General features: G+C 44.1%; 1 protein-coding gene across 1 annotated transcript; it reads left to right on the top strand.

Moving 5' to 3' along the window:
• Window positions 1-7,355: 7,355 nt before the first annotated feature.
• On the top strand, window positions 7,356-8,570 carry LOC148195251 (uncharacterized). Its single transcript, XM_088095140.1, has one exon. The coding sequence runs from the start codon at window positions 7,356-7,358 to the stop codon at window positions 8,568-8,570; it is 1,215 nt and encodes a 404-aa protein (XP_087951266.1).
• Window positions 8,571-21,921: the final 13,351 nt, after the last annotated feature.

Genomic DNA, 21,921 nt, shown 5'->3' with positions numbered 1-21,921 from the left:
AGAATAAACCCAATAAAGGTGAAGAGGTAGCCTGAGCATCCAAGATCCTCCTTCAAAGGGGTGAAAGAGAGAGTGTTTTCCTCGTTTCTGCCAAAGATGCCTAACTATAGGACGTGCAAGCCCTTATATACTAATCTAGAGTTACAAAAGATTACAAAAGTCCAAGCCCAAAAAGTGCCGCTCAGCGGTATTTACCGCTCAGCGGTGATTGCGCGTCTTCTTTCTTCCCCTCAGCGGCCATTTTGCCCCTCAGCGGTTCCAACGTCACCTCTTGAGTGCCGCTCAGCGGTAGTTTGCCGCTGAGCGGTGCCTTCGACTTCTCCTTTTTGCACTCTTTCTTGTCTTTTCTAATGTCCTCTCTCTTATTCTTCACTTCTTTCACCAAATTCACCTCAAAACCTGCACAAGAACACTTAAATCAAGCATAAACCTGTCCAGCTCTCTTATTTCTGAAAATATAAACAAAAGGCATGATTTCAAGCTAGTTTCTAAGTCTAAAGGTTGCTTTTAGTATCAACTTTAAGCATGAAAATAACAGTTTTTCAACTGTTATCAAGCGGCAGTTTACCGCTGAGCGGTACTCTGCCAGATTAGGTTTTGCTGAATTTTTGCGTGTTGGAATGTGGCACTGGTGGCGCTGAGGGGAAATTCTGGCCCTCAGCGGTGGTTTAGCTTCGAAAGGAGTTATGTTCTGTGGTTTTGTGTTTATGTTTTAAATGTAGGAATGGCATCCTCTTCAGGAAAAAGATTGAAAACCATGGCAACCAAGAGAAAGGAAAAGGAACCAGAGCAACCCCACTCTAGCAGGTTCCCCTCTAGGAAACATGAGAAGCACTTTAGGGTGGTTCAGGACAGAAGACTTTTGATGGAGAGAAAGGTTGGAATGATACCTAACTTTGCTCCTCAATTTGGAGAGCAAGTGTTAGGGAATAACTAGGGAAAGCTAGCCACCTATCCTGCACCTGCCAATATAGCTGTGGTAAAGGAATTTTACGCCAATGCAAAGAAGATTGGTGATTATCCAGCTGAGAATTATTTGGGCTATGTCAGAGGCCATGCTATCAGGTATGATCCTGATTCTATTAATAACTTCCTGGACACTGTATGGGCTGGTGAGCAGTGCCAGTTTGCTCTTTGCATGGAGGAAGGTACTGATTTTGAGGATGTGGAGAGAGTACTGTGTATACCTGGAGGACACTTCCAAAGGAATAGATCTGGCTCAGTGGTTAACATTAGGAGGACGGATTTGACTCCTCTTGCAAAGTATTGGATGGCATTTTCTCATGCCAACATTCAGCCATGTTCACATGTGTCAGATATTACTCTCAGCAGGGCACTATTCATCTACTGTGCTATCAGAAGCTTAAATGTTAATATTGGGCAGGTGATAGCTGATGAAATTAGTATGTGCGCCAACACCTCAAACAACAAAGCACCATTAGGACATCCCTCTTTGATTACTCACCTTTGCAAGCTAGCTGGGGTGGATACTTCTGTTCCACCATTTGAGAGGCCAAGAAAAGCTATTGATGAGGCTTATTATAGACAGTACTGTGGAGGTGAGGATGCAGCTCAGCCAGTTCCACCACGCCGTGCTCGTAGAGAAAGAAGGCAAGCACAGAGCCAGACATCTGCTGAGACACATGAAGCAGAGCCATTCCAGATGAGGGACATGTATATGTCTCTTATAGGTGCTCAGTTGCAGTCCCTTCACAGAGGGCAGGTGGCCACTGCTGAGATGATTGTGGGGATGTATGATACACCTCCAGCCCACAGGTGGACTATGGATGAATTCCATAATGTGGTAGCATGGCCAGAGGAACCAGTGCATGGAGGAGGAGCTGAAGTAGCTGAAGCTTCAGCTAGAGATATGGAAGAAGATGAAGCTGATGAGGATGATGCATTTGAAGATGATGAAGATGAGGAGGAAGAGGAAGATACAGAGGACAACTCAGATTGATGAGGAGCTGAGATAGCATTTACTGATGAATGCTATCATGTGCTTATGTTTTGTGGTTTAAGTTTTCTGAACTTATTTGTTTTGTTTTTAGATTAGGGTTTGAAGTACTCTATTGAACACCTGGTTTGTTATGATGGTTTGCTATTAACTGTGATTGTGTGATAAGTAATTCTGAATGATGCTTATGATTGATTGATGTTGAGATGATGTGCACATTAAAATGCTTATACAGGTGATTCACAAGCTTTGTGAACAAATGCATGATATCATGATGGTGATTGTGAAATTAAGCAGGATGTGTATGTCAAATGTGAATGAGCATATATGTGAGGTTTTGAGCTCCAGAGTTGTTATTGTTAAATGCTATTACTTTGAAAGCATGAATGATTTTGCCCAGGTTTTCTATGATTGAATCAATTGCTTGTTTTGCATCATATGATCAAGGCCGTTTGTTGAAACCCTTTTTATTGGCCAAATTCGTAAAAGTAGCCCACTAAAAGGGAACACTTTGTGTTCTATCCTTTGAACCCTTAGCCTTGAATATACACTGAAAACCCTTGATTGAAAATCTTTACCTTGAGTTAAGTAGAAGATTTTGTGTGGTATTGTTAAATGTTCAAGTTTGGGGTTGTTGGGAAAACATGAAAAGCATTGAGCTAAGAGCTAAAAAGAAAGAATATGCAAAGAAAAAGAAAAGAAAAGAAAAAGAAGCAAAGCTCAATGCAAAGGCAAAAGAAAGTTGGGAATGAATAAGATGATTGTGTTGTTATTCTCTTAACTCAAGGATTTTGTGATCCAGAAAAACCAATTTTCTTGTTAGCCCAGCCACATTATAAGCCATTGAAAAGTCCTTGTAATGATGCATGCTTGTGCATGTTTTTGATTGTGGTAAAATGAAAGGCAAAATTGATTCATGTGACATTGTGATAGTAGAGTGAATGAGTGATTACCTTTTATACACTTGTGTGTTGAGTGAAATACTTTACCTAGTGAGGAAATATTCCATTAGCACATGAACATCCATGCATAATTGATTGGTCATTCATGAAAAAGAGCATTTGTTGGGTATTAACTGATTTTGTGAAACACTAAAGCATGTGCACATCTTGATTGAAATCTTGATCATAAGTTTGATTGATGTTTTTACTTATCTTGAAAAGAGGATTTTTGGAATGAGTGAACCATCATATGAATTGGTTGGAGATTGAGTTACATCTTGTTTGCTTGAGGACAAGCAAAGTTCTAAGTTTGGGGTTGTGATAACAGTTGAAAAACTGTTATTTTCATGATTAAAATTGACACTAAAAGCAACCTTTACACTTAGAAACTAGCTTGAAATCATGTTTTTTTTCATTTTTTTAGAAATAAGAGAGCTGTACAGGTTTATGCTTGATTTCAGTGTTTTTGTGCAGGTTTTAAGGTGAATTTGGTGAAAGAAGTAAAGAAGGAGAGAGATGAAATCAGAAAAGACAATAAAAAGTGCAAAAAGAGAAGCCGAAGTCACCGCTCAGCGGCAGTTTACCGCTGAGCGGTACTCAGGAGCTTGCGGGAGATCCGTTGAGGGGCAAAATGGCCGCTGAGGGGAGAAAACAAGACACGCACTTACCGCTGAGCGGCACTTTAATGGGCTTGGACCCAATTTTCTGTAATGTACGAATATTATATAAGCTTTAGGGTTTCCTAGGGTTAGGTATCTTTGGCAGAAACGAGGCAAACACTCTCTCTTCCACCCCTTTGAAGGAGGATCTTGGATGCTGAGGCTTCCTCTTCACCTTTTTAGGGTTTTATCTTTCATTCTTTCATTGTAATTCATCTAGGTTCACCATGAATATGGTGAACTAAACTCTGTATGTTTGTTGGGGAATCAATGTAATCTTTTGAAGCTCTCATATATGGAATCTGTTTTTTACATCTTTTAATTAAGACTTATGCTTTCTTTCATCATTAGTTAGGGTTTTTCCTCTTTGCTTAATGCTTGCATTGTTTAACTCATTCGATGCATGATTATTGGTTTTGTCGATACGGGCGCGTACGGGGAAGTGTAGATCCGGGGAATTTCTCCCAATTTTATATTGGTTGTCGTTAAGCTCCTGCACTTATGAACTGATCATTAGGAATGCTAGGAATCGTATGAACTCGTGATTAGGGAGAAGCCTTCTTGAAAGGTACATTAGAGAGTGGCATTAACAATGATGATTTGAATGTTGAATTCCTAGAATATATGAGAGTGGATAAGATGAAATTGACCCCCAACAACATATTCATACATATATTTCATTGAAAGTGTTTATCTTTTGTTTTCTTGCCATTGATCAAAAACTTCATGCATACATATTTAATTTTCGTCTTTTGCATATAAAACTCCAAATATTTCGTCTCTAAGTCTTAGCTAATCAATAAACCACACAACTAAACTAGGCCGTGAGTCCTTTGGGAAGAACGATACTTGGTCTTACCAAGTTTATTACTTGAACGATTCGGTCATACTTGCCGATTGAAAAACAAGTTTGTGACATCATAATTTGGTGTTCATAAATTTGTCCATCAGTCTTCAGGCAAAATAGTGAAGACCATGGCATCCAAAAGAAAAGGAACCAGAACAACCCAATTCTAGTAGGTTCCTATCTCGCAAACATGAGAAGCACTTTAAGGTGGGATAGGAGACTCCTTATGGAGAGGAAGGTTGGAATGATACCTAACTTTGCTCCTCAATTTGGAGAGCAATTGTTGGGAAATGATTGGGGGAAGCTAGCCACATACATTGCACCAGCCAATATAGCTGTAGTGAAAGAATTTTACATCAATGCCAGGAAGATTGGTGATTATTCGGTTGAGAATTACCTAGGCTATGTCAGAGGCCATGCTATTAGGTATGATCTTGATTCCATCAACAACTTCTTGGGTACTGTGTGGGCTGGTGAGCGGTGCCAGTTTGCTGTATGTATGGAAGAAGGCACTGATTTTGATGATGTGGAGAGAGTTTTATGTGTACCTGGAGGACATTTTCAGAGGAATAGAACTGGCTCTGTGGTAAACATTAGGAGGATTGACTTGACTCCTCTTGCAAAGTATTGGATGGCATTTTCTCATGCCAACATTCAGCCATGTTCTCATGTTTCAGACATCACTCTTAGCAGGGCACTCCTCCTTTACTGTGCAATCAGGAACTTGAATGTCAATATTGCACAGGAAATAGCTGATGAGATAAGGGTGTGCGCTAACGCAACAAACAGCAAAGCACCCTTAAGACATCCTTCTTTGATTACACACCTCTGCAAGATAGCTGGGGTGGATACTTCTGCTCCACCATTTGAAAGGCCAAGGAAAGCAATTGATGAGGCCTATTACAAAACATATTTTGTGGTATTGACAAATGTTGAAGTTTGGGGTTGTTGGAAAATAGAAAGAGAAATTGAAAGCATTGAGCTAAGAGCTAAGAATTAAGTATGTGAAAAGAAAAAGAAAAAGAAAACGAAAAGAGAAGAAAAAGCAAAGCTCAATGCAAAGGAAAGTTGGGAAAAAGTAAGAATGATTGTGTTTATATGATTCTCTTAACTCAAGGGTTTTGTGATCCAGAAAAACCAATTTTCTTGTTAGCCCAGCCACATTATAAGCCATTGAAAAGTCCTTGTGATGATGCATGCTTGTGAATTTATTTGATTGTGGTTAAATGAAAGGCAAACTCAATTCATGTAACATTGTGATAGTAGAGTGATTGAGTGATTCCCTCTTATACACTTGTGTTTGAGTGAAACACTTTACCTAGTGAGGAAATATTCCATGAGCCCATGAACATCCATGCTTAGTTGATTGATCATTCATGAAAAATAGCATTTGTTGGATATTAAGTGACTTTGTGAACACGAAAGCATGTGTATGTCTTGATTGAAGTCTTTGTCATGAGTTTAATTGAAGTTTTTACTTATCTTGAAAAGAGGATTTTTGAATGGAGTAAACCAATGTATTGATTGGTAGAAGATTGAGTTACATTTTGTTTGCTTGAGGACAAGCAAAGTTCTAAGTTTGGGGTTGTGATAACAGTTGAAAAACTGTTATTTTCATGCTTAAAATTGATACTAAAAGCAACCTTTAACACTTAGAAACTAGCTTGGAATCATGCTTTTGTTTATATTTTTGAAAATAAGAGAGTTGGACAGGTTTATGCGTTATTTCAGTGTTTTATGCAAGTTTTAAGGTGAGTATGGTGAAAGAAGTGAAGAAGGATAGAGATGGAATCAGAAAAGAACTCAAAAAGTGCAAAAGGAGAAGTCACAAGTACCGCTCAACGGCAGTTTACCACTGAGTGGCACTCAGGAACTCCCGTTGGCTCCTTTGAGGGGTGAAAATGTCGCTGAGGGGAAGAATCAACTCACGTACTTACCGCTGAGCGGCACTATTTTGGGCTTGGGCCTCATTTTCTGTATGTTTTAGAATAGTATATAAGCGTTAGGACGTCCTAGGGTTTGTACCTTTGGCTGAGACAAAGCAAACACTCTCTTTTCCACCCCTTGGACGAAGATCTTGGATGCTCAAGCTACCTACTCATCTTTCTAGGGTTTTATCTTTCATTCTTTCATTATTGTTCATCTTGTTTCACCATGAATATGGTGAACTAAAACTTTTTATGATTGTTGGGGAATCAATGTAATCTTGTGAAACTCTCATATATGGAATTTGTGTTTAAACATCTTATTTGAGATACATGCTTTCTATACTATAGGATACCTAATCCTCCAACGGTCGACCAATAACCCGATGACATACGACCACATGGCGTTGTCGACCGCTTGGTGCACGACGTACGACCACATGGCGTTGTCGACCACTTGATGATCGACAATCGAATGAGTTCCGTACGACAAGTCGCCCACTTATGTCGACATGCGAGATGACCGACATATAGAACACGACATCGTGGTCTATCGGTTACAGATAAACAGTTACATATAATTAGCTAACTAATGCCGCGAATCATGGAAATAGGTGACTCAGTATCAGCACACGATCTAGCAGTTATAACTCCTACACAGTCAACTTCAGTAACTGACCGGATTATCAGGTAACCGGATCATCAGGTAACGGTTTATTTTATTACTTTAAATACACACAGCATACCAGAAAAAAGGTACGTTTTTCCCTAAGAAGAATTAAGAAAAGATTTCTTGATCTAATCACTCTCACTGACTTGAGCGTCGGAGTGCCTTTGCAGGTACCCAGCCCACCTTTACCCAAAGAACAGAGCGTAGAAAGAGAGAGGAAACATCATCACAGAGTTCAGAAGAAGAGGCAGTCCGGTTTTATTTGGTTTGTATTTCGGTCTCCACATCTCTACTGAAACATTTTGGCGCCCACCGTGGGGCCGAGACTTAACATCCCAGCGACGACCACCGGAGCTATGGAAGACGCCAACACTCGCGCTTTGATCCAGCAACTGCAAACCCAGATTGAAGCACAAGCACAAACCATACGGGAGCAGCAGGAACTCCAGCGCAAGCAGGCGGAGGAGCTGGCGGCACTGAGGGCGCAACGCCCAGAACAATCTGCCTCTAATCGGCAGGATAATAATGGATCGAGTCACCATGGAAAACCATCAGACCGCTTCGATGGGGGGAGGAAAGGGCCTACTTCGATGCGCCTCACCAACTTACTCCCTTTCACGGAGGCCATCCTGCAAGCGCACATGCCAGATAAACCTCCCCCTACGTTAGAACGTTATGATGGCTCCGCCGATCCTGACAATCACCTACGCAACTTTGTAGACGCCATGGCGTTCTACACAGACAATGACCCTGTCATCTGCAGAGCTTTTTCCTTATCTCTCAAGGATGAGGCCTTGGAGTGGTTCCACACTCTTCCACGGAATTCTGTAGACTATTTTGCGACAGTCGAGACGTTGTTCAGAAAACAATACGCAACCAACAGGAAACCGGAGATGACGGCTGCTGAGTTGGTAAATACCAAGGAGGAGAAGGATGAAACACTGAAAGCGTTCATGCAACGATATAACGAGACGGCCCGGCGTGTGAAAGATATCAATCACACTTTCATCATCAGCAATCTACCTTCATGCTTGAGGCCAGGATATTTTGCAGAACAATTATATGCTGACCCTCCCGCATCTATGGAGGAGCTACAATCCACAATTGCAAAATTCATCCGCATCGAGGATCTCCGAAACTGTCGGAAGAAACAGCAACAAGATACCACCAGTCACGATGTCAAGAAAACCGCAAAACGATCGACCAACGACTACAAACTAGATCGACCGCCACGAAAAGAATCAGGGTGGACACCTAAGTACGATCGTTATGCAACCCTCAACGCACCCAGGGCAAAGGTGCTAGAGGAGGCTTTACATGCAGAACTACTAACTGTGCGACGACGAGCTACTCCCAAAAACGCGGACAGCAGTAAGGCCTGCCGTCTCCACATGAATCGTGGGCATGACACAGAAGAGTGTAACTTGGTGAAAGACGAGCTGGAACGACTCATCCGAGCAGGCTACCTCCAGAACTACGTAAAGGACAGAATTTCTACCAGAGCCACAACTCCTCACCGAAAGGATCCATCCAGACGAAGCCCCGAGCGTTCACCTCCCAGGGATGACTGACGCCGCAGGCGATCGCGCAGTCCACCTCGACGGACGGAGAGAGAACGTTCGGTTAGAGGTCGAATTGACACCATATCGGGTGGCTTCGCCGGAGGGGGAATGTCGTCCTTCGCCAGGAAGCGACATCTTAGACAGCTAAAATCAGTCCATATGGTAGATCGACAGACTCGGTCTATTCCCGATATTACCTTCACCAATGCAGATTTTCACGCGCCCGACCCTGATCACGATGACCCTATGGTCATCACCGCGGAAATAGCTCGATACGACGTCAGTAAGGTACTGGTCGATCAGGGAAGTTCGGTCAACATCTTATATTGGTCCACTTTCAAGAAGATGGACCTATCCGAGGACCTCATCGCCCCTTTTAACGAGCAAATCGTAGGTTTCTCAGGGGAAAGAGTAGACACCAGAGGATACCTTGACCTGCGAACTCGGCTGGGAACAAGTCGAGAGGCACCTGAACTCCGAGTTCGATTCCTCTTAGTCGAGGCAAATACGTCGTACAACGCCTTGCTAGGACGACCTTGTCTAAATGCTTTTGGAGCAATCGTATCTACCCCTCACCTCGCCATGAAGTTTCCGACAGAGAGTGGTACTATTTGTACCGTGAGGGCGGATCAACGAACAGCCCGACAATGTTATGCGGCCGGGCTAAAGGTTACCCCCTTCATACCAACTCGAAGGGCGAAAGGAGCTGAGACGGCGGCAGTCGACTTGGACCCTCGGACCAATATAGACGAACGTCTTCACCCGCAAGGCGAGGTCAAGCTCCTTTCATTGGCGGCGGATACATCCAAAACCACCACCATAGGTGGGAATCTCACTCCGAGTGAAGAGCACGATCTAGGATGTATACTCCGGAACAATGCAGACTTGTTCGCATGGACGGCCGCCGACATGCCTGGAATCCATCCTGGGGTCATGGCTCACAAATTGTCCATCTTCCGCAAGGCATGACCTGTCGCTCAGAAAAAACGACGATTCGGGGAGGAGAAGCGCAAGGCCATTCAAGTCGAAGTCGAAAAGTTGATGACCGCCCGGTTCATCAGGGAGTTGACCTACACTACGTGGTTGTCGAATGTCGTCATGGTCAAGAAGTCGAACGGCCAGTGGAGAATGTGCGTCGACTTCACCGATCTCAACAAAGCGTGTCCCAAAGACTCATATCCCCTACCTAGTATCGATCGTTTGGTAGATGGAGCTTCGGGTCACGTTATACTCAGCTTTCTCGATGGCTATTCGGGATACAACCAAATCCCAATGTATGAACCGGATCAGAACAAGACAGCCTTCATTACCGAACGCGCTAATTACTGTTATGAGGTCATGCCGTTCGGTTTGAAAAATGCCGGGGCCACTTATCAACGCCTCATGGATAAAGTCTTCCATCATCAAATAGGACGATGCATGGACGTGTATGTCGATGACATGGTTATTCGCAGCAATTCTGTGGAACAACACCTGCAGGATTTAAAGGAAGTTTTCGGCCAACTCCGACGGTATAATATGCGCCTTAATCCTTCCAAGTGTACTTTCGGTGTCCCGGCGGGTAAATTCTTGGGCTTCATGCTTACACGGCGAGGCATCGAAGCTAATCCCGACAAGTGCAGAGCTGTACTCGACATGGTTGCTCCAAAAACTTAAAAGGAGGTGCAACGTCTAGTGGGTCGACTCACAGCCCTGTCCCGATTCATTCCGAAGCTGGCTGAGCACATCAAGCCCATCCTGAAGAATTTGAAGAAGAACACCACACGACACTGGGACGATGATTGTGAAACAGCGTTCAACACGGTCAAACGCATTCTCACCAGCCCTCCTATTATGGCTCGACCAGATGATGGGTCCGACTTGCAGCTATATATCGCAGCATCCCCCCATGCTGTCAGTGCGGCCTTGATACAGGAAGCGCCCTCCCTCAAGCTGATATACTTCATCAGTCGTACGCTGCAAGGGGCTGAAGAACGATATTCTCGGATTGAGAAAATTGCTCTAGCCCTGCTCACAGCTTCTCGCCGACTCCGACCATACTTCCAGAGCCACCAGGTAATAGTCCGCACAGATCACCCTATAGCCAAGATCCTCCGCAAACCAGACTTGGCAGGTCGGATGGTTGCCTGGTCCGTGGAACTGTCAGAATTCGGGATCCGTTATGAGCCGCGCGGGTCCATCAAGGGTCAACATTTAGCAGACTTTGCAGCTGAGTTGATACACGCACCAGAGGACTTGACTCCCATGTGGCACCTCAATGTGGATGGTTCCTCCGACAAAAGGGGGGGAGGAGCCGGTGTCGTCCTAGAAGGACCAGATGGTTTAGTCATAGAGCAAGCCATCACGTTCAAGTTTCCAGCTAGCAACAACCAAGCCGAGTACGAAGCCTTAATAGCTGGCCTATCCCTGGCCAGGGAACTCACGGTAAATCGTCTTGAGTGTCAAATGGATTCAAAGTTGGTAGTCGGCCACGTGAACGGCACTTATCAAGTCAAGGATAATAACTTACTCCGCTATTTCCACAAGGCTCAAACTTTACTCCAAGACTTCGTCGAGGTTAGCGTCATCCATGTACCAAGGGAGCAAAACGCAAGAGCAGACCTCTTGTCTAAGTTAACTCATTCTAAAGAGCGAGCGCAACTATCCTCAATCATTAAGATGACGCTCGACCGTCCAATCGTCGAAACTTTTGTCACCAGCACGTCGGCCCCCATAACAGACTGGCGTCAGCACATCAAAGATCTCATGGCGAAGCAAGACCAGGGAGAGAGCATCATTGTGGCCGACTCCCGACGCATTGCACGTTTTGTATGCATCGGCGACGACCTATACCGCCGCGGTCACAACACTCCTCTGTTAAAATGCATATCGGAGGAAGAGACAGACTACGTACTACGCGAATTGCACACCGGGATATGTGGATTCCATTCAGGTAAGCGGACCCTACGGGCACGCGTTCTCCGTGCAGGTTATTACTGGCCTACTCTCGACCACGACTGTGAGACATTTGTCAAGAAATGTATCTCATGTCAGGCCCACGGTCACGACATCCATGCACCTCCTGAAGATTTACACAGTATTGTTTCTCCCTGGCCGTTCGCTCAGTGGGGCCTCGATATAGTTGGACCGTTACCGATCGCCAAAGGGCAAAATAAGTTCCTTCTCGTGGCGGTCGACTACTTCACAAAATGGATAGAAGCCGAACCATTGGCCATCATTAGTGCCCAACGAGTGCAGAAGTTCATTTGGCGCCTCATCTGCCGGTTCGGCCTCCCCCAGAAGATCATCACTGACAACGGTCGACAATTCATCGAGCGAAAGCTAGAAGATTTCCTTAGTAATTTGGGCATTAAACATGTCACCTCGTCCGTCGAACATCCTCAGACGAATGGCCAAGCAGAGGCCGCAAACAAAGCCATATTGACAGAGTTAAAGAAGCGACTCGGTGACGCAAAAGGTTTATGGGTGGAAGAGCTACCAGAGGTTTTGTGGGCATACAGATGCACTCCTCACGGATCGACAGGAGAAACACCATTCAACCTGACTTACGGCACTGACGCCATGCTCCCAGTCGAGGTTGGCGAACCTTCGTTAAGACGAAATATCACTGATATGACACTTAACGAAGAACAGCTGCGGACGAATCTCGATGTACTTCCTGAGCGTCGAGAAATCGCCACCATCCGTGCAGAAGCACAAAAGCGAATGTTATCTCGGCGATACAACACCAAGGTCAAACCCAGAACCTTCAAAACTGGCGATTTGGTTTGGAGAAAACGAGGAGAAGCTAGGAAGAATCGAGCACATGGCAAGCTAGCCGCCAACTGGGAAGGCCCGTTCCGCATCGCCGAGGACATGGCAAATGGAGCATACCGCCTTCAACTCCTCGACGGACAGGCCATTCCCAACACGTGGAACGCTACCCATCTTAAATATTATTTCAGTTAGCATTCAATTTTTCTGAAACATTACTCATTACAGTTTCAAACAACAAGTATATTTCATTATTATTATCATTTCAGTTCATATTTAATTTCTAGCGTGTCGAGTCCCAGGATCATCGTGGATTACCATAAGCATTTCCGAACGCATAGGAATTATTCCCGAGTAACTGTTCTCCCTTGAACACCCAATCCATTCGGGACACACTCCCGCGGGTAACTGTTCTCCCATGAACACCCAGTCCATTCGGGATACACTCCCACGGGTAACTGTTCTCCCTTGAACACCCGATATTCGCCCTCGACCGTGGCGTACGACGCTATGTATGCATTCGACATCGACATGTTAGGTATTATTCAACATCTTTAACATTAGCTAGTTCAGACGAATATTCAACATGCAAACACACATCCCATTTTTTCAACACAAATATCTTACAACCAAAGTTTATCATTCCAAAATTCATAGACACCTAATCTATTACAATATTGGTGGGGTTGCCCACAACATCTTGGACCGTCTCGGCAGCTACCTCATCCACAGCGATTGTTTCCACGGGTTCCTCGGCCACAACCCCCTCTTCATCCTCTTCACCCTCCAAGACAGCGTCTTCAGGGATTTCATTCAAGGGCTTCAACTGACCCTCATGTACATCTTTTCGGACATCAAATTCAGTTCCCTTGGTTGATACCTGGAGTAAGTGCCCGACTTGCCTCAAGGCCTTCCTGAAACCCTTGTTATGTTCCTCCATGATCGCATCCTTCAGCTCCTCGACCAACTCATCTTTTTCGGAGGCCTCGGCCTTCAACGCATTCCTCTCACGGGCCACTATCAGCATTGACCTCTTCGCTTGCTCCAGATCCCTTGCCATCTGGTCACGTTCCTGTTGGAAAGCTAAACCGGATTCCCGAGTCTTCTTTAACAATATTTCGCCCTCTTTCAGAAGCTCTTCTGCGCGCCTCTGCCTGGCCTCACAACTAGCATAAGCCTCGACAACTTCTTTCATTTGGGCACGAGTTTTCTCTAACTCAGCCCGCATCTGACCCCTATCTGAAGCATAAGCCAGATGCCAAGCCAGCGCCTGCGGTCGCGTGGTCATCTCCAGCAAGCTATCAGCAATTTGTTGCTCACTCATGTTTTCTATCACTTTCTTCTCCGAGGTGTCCATATTCAGATCCACCTTATGACTCAGCACGAAAGCGGGATCCCATACTCCAAGTGGGATGGAACGTTCAGTTTCCTCGACCACCTCCTTGCTTTTCTTGGATGCTTCGCGGTTGGTGTCGACTATCTTTGCTTTCCTCTTACGCATCAGAGGCATCTCCGCTGCTATCGTCTCCTCAGCCGACACCGACACTACGAATGGTAAGGGACCAGCTGGTGCCGCCTGGGGACGTTGTGGCCCCACCTCATGTCTCGAAGATGATCCCGGATGGCTCACTTCAGCCCTCTCGTTGTCAATAGACTGAAACCAATTGCGGCCACTTCCTTTTCTCCCCATTATCTCTTCAAACAACAACACCCATCCAAAATGGTCAGCCACGACAAAACAATTTACAAAAATGATAAGCAAAGACACATACCAAACACCCTCGCCCCTGCGTCATCGAACTCGAGGCAATCTATAATCTGACGAGAAGAGAAGGGGCGTGGCAACGAGGTCAACACACTCAAAGCCTCCAACTCTTCAATCGTCATATTATCTTCAGACCACGAGGTAAACCTTAGAGGATCCTGCGTCCAATATAAGGGAAATCTGGGATTCCCCTCACCATCAAAAAAGAACCTTCGACCAACATCAGTGATCGATACCTTAAAAATTTTTTCCTTAAACCCTCTATATGACTGCAGGTACAGCTCTAGTAGCGCGTTACCCGGTTCCGAAATCAATGACACCCATCCCTTAGTAGCCGCCGGTCGACATCTAAAGAAGTACAAAAACAAGCCTACAGTGGGCCTAATATCTAACGCCCGACACACTACAGCAAAAGCCTGCACATACCCCCAACTATTGGGATGCAACTGACTCGGCGCGACGTTTAGGGTGCGCAAAACGTCCATTTGGAATGTGGTAAATGGCAATCTCACATACAAATCGCCGAACAGGGCAGCATAACAATAGAAAAATTCATCAACAGCATTTTCCCTACCATAGCATACCCTTTCATCATCTCGGCAAGCTATCAACCTTACACAGGTTTGATACCCTAGGGTTCTCAACAGGCAACTATCCTCAATCCAGTTTGTTATTACCTCCCTACTCCTAAATTGACTCCTAAGTTCTTTCACCTCACGTGCCACCCAGGCATACTCATCTCCACTAATCGGAGACATTATGCGTCCCCCTGGACCTTCACCACACACATTTCCATAAATAAATGCCTCCTCACCAAAGGGTATCGTAGTAATTTCAGGGCATTCCGCCGTAGATGACGGCCCCGGAATATCGCCACCGGTGTTTTGCCCTCTTCCCTCCATGGTCAGCACTAAACACACTTAGATGAAGAAAATTTTAGGGTTACCTGGCAAAGTCTCGCAACAACGTAGGCACTGAGGATGGGGGGGACACAATCTCGCTCACGATGCACACTGTCAAACTCTGTTCCTCTGTAAAAGTGACTAAACCCCCTTCTAAATCGTGTTCAAGAAGCTAAACCGTTTAGTCGCCAGGTGCCGTAGGATTCATTTCAATCTGACGGCCACTAATTAACGTCTCTTCACTTCCACTCAGGAGCGGGAAAACCCTAAAATTCGTAAAGCCACACCAGCTGTCACCCACGTCTCCTCATTTCCTCCACGTCTCCTCATTTCCTCCACGTCTCCTCATTTCCTCCATGTCTCCTCGTTTTCTCAAACAATACTCAAAAGTCCTTCGTAACTTTGTCGCCCATTTACTCGGACTTGGGGGGCATGTACTATAGGATACCTAATCCTCCAACGGTCGACCAATAACCCGATGACATACGACCACATGGCGTTGTCGACTGCTTGGTGCACGACGTACGACCACATGGCGTTGTCGACCACTTGATGATCGACAATCGAATGAGTTCCGTACGACAAGTCGCCCACTTATGTCGACATGCGAGATGACCGACATATAGAACACGACATCGTGGTCTATCGGTTACAGATAAACAGTTACATATAATTAGCTAACTAATGCCGCAAATCACGGAAATAGGTGACTCAGTATCAGCACACGATCTAGCAGTTATAACTCCTACACAGTCAACTTCAGTAACTGACCGGATTATCAGGTAACCGGATCATCAGGTAACGATTTATTTTATTACTTTAAATACACACAGCATACCAGAAAAAAGGTACGTTTTTCCCTAAGAAGAATTAAGAAAAGATTTCTTGATCTAATCACTCTCACTGACTTGAGCGTCGGAGTGCCTTTGCAGGTACCCAGCCCACCTTTACCCAAAGAACAGAGCGTAGAAAGAGAGAGGAAACATCATCACAGAGTTCAGAAGAAGAGGCAGTCCGGTTTTATTTGGTTTGTATTTCGGTCTCCACATCTCTACTGAAACACTTTCTTTCATCATTAGTTAGGGTTTTTCCTCTTTGCTCAAAGCATGCATTGTTTAACCCATTCGATGTCATGATTATTTATTTTGTCGATATGGAAACGTACCAGGAAATCTTGATCCGGGGAAATTCTCCCAGTAGCATATTGGCTGGATCCACAAGTTTTAAATAATCAACAAATCATATAACTAACTAGGTCCTGAGTCCTTTGGGAGAACGATACTTGGTCTTATCGAGTTTATTTCTTGATACGATTCGGTCATACTTCCAGCAACTACATCAGTGCACCTACGTCACCGTGCAACTAAAATAAACTCTTGCTTTTGCTTTTGAAACTCTCCATTCCAGCACGTCACCATGTGCACTCTCTCGCTGTCCTTGTGCTTCCTCGTGACACCACTTGGTTGCTGAATCACCATGCTTCCCACTATGCCGCTTCAGCCGTGTGCTTCCTTTCTCAAGCTCTACTCTCACATAACAACATGCTACTCCGCCATGAAGTGAATGAATCCTCCCCCCTTTTCCCAGGTGGCAGCTAGACCTATTTGATGGTTTAATGACCCGTGGAGACCTCCGTGTGAAAGCAGGCCCTAACCATTTTTGCGCGTGCAGCTGCTCCCAGGCCTTGCTGGACGTGCAACTTCGTTTGCCACCACCTACTTGTTGGACCCATGATTCAGCTATTAAAATTGTGAAGCCTATGCTTATTGGACCATCCTTCGACGGGTGTTTCTGCTGCTGAACGAACATCTCCCTCCAAGCTGCTGGATCTCTGAATGAAAGCCACTTCCTTTGCTGGACCCTGCTGTTCGTGTGAAGCCCCTTGCTGGATGCTCCCGTGCTTCTCATTCTCGTGCTGGGCCTCGTTGGACAGCGCTGCTTCTCTTCAATCCTCATTGGGCTCCGCTGCTGCTGTGTTGCTGGACGGTGATGCTTGTTGGACCTGCACCCCTTCATTCATCCATCAAACCATGTCGTGACACCTCCCAAGCTGGACCAGAATTAATTCTCGTGGGCGGCTCGTGTCCTTCTTGCTGTACGTGTGATTTCTTTAAATGAAAGATGACTTCCTCCTTAGGTGGCAGCTGCTGCTTCCTTCCGTGTGCACCTCTGATGACAAATTTATGAACACCGAAAAACGGCGCCACAAACTTGTTGAACAATTGGCAAGTGTGACCGAATCGTTTCAAGTAATAAACTCGGTAAGACCAAGTATCGTTCTCCCAAAGGACTCACGACCTAGTTTAGTTATGTGATTCGTTGATTATTTGAGACTTAAAAACGAAATAAGTGGAGTTTAATATCCAAGACAGAAAATAAACATGTATGCATGAATGTGAGCAATGGCTAAAACAAAATACAAACACTTCAATGGAATATATGGATGAGTATGTTGTTGGGGTTTATCAATTTCATCTTATCCACTATCATATACTTTAGGAATTCTACATTCTTTTCATCATTGTTAATGCCACTCTCTAAATTACCTTGCAAGAAGGCCTATCCCCAATTACGAGTTCATACGATTCCTAGCATTCCTAATAATTAGTTCTTTTAGCGCAGGAGCTTAACGGCAACCAATATACTATTGGGAGAAATTCCCCGGATCTAGACTTCCCCGTACGTTCCCGTATCGACAAAGTCAATAATCATGCATTGAATGAGTTAAACAAAGCAAGCATTGAGCAAAGAGGAAAAACCCTAACTAATGATCAAAGAAAGCTTGTATCTCAAATAAGATGTTTAAACACAAATTCCATATATGAGAGTTTCACAAGACTACATTGATTCCCCAACAACAATACAAGGTTTAGTTCACCATATTCATGGTGAAACTAGATGAATAATAATGAAAGAATGAAAGATAAAACCCTAGAAAGGTGAAGAGGTAGCCTGAGCATCCCAGATCCTCCTTCAAAGGGGTGGAAGAGAGAGTGTTTGCTTCGTTTCTGCCAAAGATACAAACCCTAGGACGTCCTAAAGCTTATATACTATTCTAAAATTACAGAAAATTTTGGCCCAAGCCCATAAGTATGCCGCTCAGCGGTAAAATGCCGCTCAGCAGTAAGTGCGTGAGTTGGTTTCTTCCCCTCAGCGGCCATTTTGCCCCTCAGCGGATCCAACGCGAGCTTCTGAATGCCGCTCAGCGGTAAACTGCCGCTCAGCGGCAGTTGCGGCTTCTCCTTTTGCACTTTTTGATGTCTTTTCTGATTTCATCTCTCTCCTCTTCACTTCTTTCACCAAATTCACCTTAAAACCTGCACAAAAACATTGAAATCAAGCATAAACCTGTCCAACTCTCTTATTTCTTAAAATCTGAATAAAAGCATGATTTCAAGCTAGTTTCTAAGTGTTAAAGGTTGCTTTTAGTATCAATTTCAACATGAAAATAATAGTTTTTCAACTGTTATCAACCTCCTGATTGCACAATAAAGAAGGAGTGCCCTGCTAAGAGTAATGTCTGACACATGAGAACATGGCTGAATGTTGGCATGAGAAATGCCATCCATTACTTTGCAAGAGGAGTCAAGTCAGTTCTCCTAATGTTTACCACATCGCCAGTTCTATTCCTTTGAAAATGTCCTCCAGGCACATATAAAACTCTCTCTACATCCTCAAAATCAGCTCCTTCTTCCATACAGAGAGCAAACTGCACTGCTCACCAGCCCACACAGTATCAAAGAAGTTGTTGATGGAATCAGGATCATACCTAATAGCATGGCCTCTGACATAGCCCAAGTAATTCTCAGCTGGATAATCACCAATCTTTCTTGCATTAGTGTAGAATTCTTTTACCACAGCTATATTGGCAGGTGAAGGGTATGTGGATAGCTTTCCCCAATCATTCCCTAACAATTGCTCTCCAAATTGAGGAGCAAAGTTAGGTATCATTCCCACCTTTCTCTCCATCAGTAACCTCCTATCTTGGACCACCTTGAAGTGCTTCTCCTGCTTACGAGATAGGAACCTACTAGAATGGGGTTGTTCTGGTTCCTTTTCTTTTCTTTTGGATGCCATGGTCTTAAATCTTTTGCCTGAAGAGGATGCCATTCCTACATCAAACACAGATACCAAACCACAAAACATGTTGTTAATCATTAGTAAAAACACAGAAAACACCTAATTTCGAGGCTAAACGACCGCTGAGGGTGAAAATAACCCCTCAGCGTCACCAGTGCAACAATCCAAATCACAACTCAGCAAAAACAACCTATCTGTCAGAGTGCCGCTCAGCGGCAGTTTACCGCTGAGCGGTAACTCTGCAAATTTTTGAAAAATTCATTTTTATTTGCCCTAACTCCACCCATATGCAATTCTCAGTCTTTCAGATCAAAATCATTCAAGTTAATCGGTTCAAACTTCAATTAAATCATCAAATCATGCATAGAAATCAAAACCCCTAAAGATTCATGGTTTAAGGTTTAATCCTTTTATACATCCCTATTTATGTACGAATGTCTCAATTGGGTCCTCGTTTTTTAAAGTGTATCAAAATGGTCCCTAATTTTGAAAATTCATAGCAATTGAGTCCTTTCCGTTAAGTTGGCTGAACGGCGTTAAAAAAATTGCTGAGTGGATGCTGAGATGACGAACGAGCGCTCGTCCAGCAGCGAACGAGCGCTCGTCCAGCAGCGAACGAGCGCTCGTCCAGCAGCGAACGAGCGCTCGTCCAGCAGCGAACGAGCGCTCGTCCAGCAGCGAACCAGCGCTCGACCACCGAACGAACGGTCGTCCAGTGTGGAACGAACGGTTGTCCAGCAGTAAGAGGTCGACGAGCGTCCGTTCTCTGGTGGTCGAGCGCTCGTTCACTGCTGGACGAGCGCTCGTTCGCTGCTGGACGAGCGCTCGTTCGCTGCTGGACGAGCGCTCGTTCGTCATCTCAGCATCCACTCAGCAATTTTTTTAACGCCGTTCAGCCAACTTAACGGAAAGGACTCAATTGCTCTGAATTTTCAAAATTAGGGACCATTTTGATACACTTTAGAAAACGAGGACCCAATTGAGACATTCGTACATAAATAGGGATGTATAAAAGGATTAAACCCATGGTTTAACAATCAAATTCAAATTCAAGAACCCTAGAATGAAAAAAATGCTTGACTTACTTGGGTGGAGATGCTAGATGAACAGAGAAGGCTTTCAAGCTATGATGCTCTCTCTTCCTACCCCAAACTTAGATGGAATTAGTGATAAAATGAGTGAAAGAGAGATTTTCTCAAGAAGGATGAGGGAAAAGTTGTAGAGAACCTTTGAAAAAGTATGTAGGAGTGTGTGTGCAAAGAAAAATATGGAAAGAGACACTAATGCGCAGCTTAGGGTATAAAAATACCCTAATGGGCTCGGGTCCCGCTTAGGGGCAACGTAAGCCCAATCTGCGACACTACCGCTCAGTGATAGTTTGCCGCTCAGCGGCACTTTCGGGAAGTGCTCTTCTTCTTCCTAGTTTAACCTAGGTGCCTCCTACCCATGCCTCTCACTTACTTCATGTGATATTATGCTCAGATTAATCATGCAAAATCCTATTATACAACTACAGCAGAACAAACAAAAATATAGTCAATCAACTGGGTTGCCTCCCAGGTAGCGCTTGTTTAACGTCACGAGCCTGACCCAACATCCACCAGAACCCATCAGTAAATGCAAAATTTTATTACCAACACCCATTAGTAGGTGTAGCAAACCTAGTAACCTTCAGTGGATACTTAAAAAACCTAGCATCTTTCAGTAGATGCTATATCCCAACAAAATATTTACAGAAATAATGTCCAAAAGTTCAAAATTACATCACCAAAACAAAAATTAAAAGTCCTTAAATCATTGGGTTGCCTCCCAGCAAGCGCCATTTTAACGTCATTAGCTTGACCCAATAAAGTTCAAGTTCCTTCTTCCTGGTTGATGTTCATATTCCACCAACTCCTCAACTGCTTCCGGTGTACTATTTTTACTCTTCTAGAATATGGAGACTCTATCTCTATCATCTCCTTTTCTTTATAGCCTTTCACAACCCACAATTTGTTTTTGACTCTCACAGGTGTACCCAGTTGGAGTTGTTCTTTCATCCAGCCATCAGGAACTTTCCTTCCTCTTCCAATCTTCTCTTTTTCTGGTACCTGAAACAATAAACAATGCTTACCTTTAACCTTGGGCTTTTCATCTTGAGAGCTAGTCATGAGTACATCTTGAAATGCAGCTTTATGACTAGCTTCTTCCTCCTGCATCTGCCTCTCCTCTTTGAAGACATCTACAACAACTCTCTCTTCTCTGTCTTGGAGCCCTACTATACCTTCGTTCACATCAATGATGGCTTTGGCCGTTTTCATAAACGGTCTTCCAAGAATAATAGGTATCTTTTCAGTATCCATCTTCATCACCACAAAGTCTACCAAGAACTAGAGTTTGCCCACACAAGCTATAATATCTTCTGCTATTCCACAGGGTTCCTTTGAAGATCCATCTGCCATTACTAAATTAACCTTTACAGGTTTCAAATCAACATCACTGATATGCTCCAGTAGAGAATAAGGTATCAAGTTAACACTTGATCCTAAGTCGAGTAAGGCTTTGTTTATCCTCTTCTTCTCTATTGTACATGGAATGGAGAAACCTCCTGGATCTTTTGCCTTTAGAGGGAATGGCTCCTTTTTCACAGCTTTATACTTTTTTGTATCATCCTCTCTACGTCTTTTTCTTGTGGAGACTTCTTCTTCAGGTTTAGTATAAACTGCAATTTGTTGTAGTATCTGATTCCAAGGTACATCATTGTCCACCATCTTGAATAATTCTCTAAAATCAAATTGCTTCTTTTGATTCATTGGAAAAGGAAAAATATCATTACTCTCTATCTCTTTTCTCTCTCCTTTCTCTTTTCTCTCTTTTTCTC

The sequence above is a fragment of the Vigna umbellata genome, chromosome 7 (genome assembly GCF_029865625.1).
Source record: "Vigna umbellata cultivar VRB3 chromosome 7, Vumbellata_1.0, whole genome shotgun sequence".
Lineage (NCBI taxonomy): Eukaryota > Viridiplantae > Streptophyta > Magnoliopsida > Fabales > Fabaceae > Vigna > Vigna umbellata.
This window is presented reverse-complemented; position numbering and strand designations above follow the sequence as displayed.

What these genes read in the sequence shown, in the direction of transcription:
- LOC148195251 (XM_088095140.1), top strand. Translation starts at nt 7,356, where the DNA reads ATGGAAGACGCCAACACTCGCGCTTTGATCCAGCAACTGCAAACCCAG.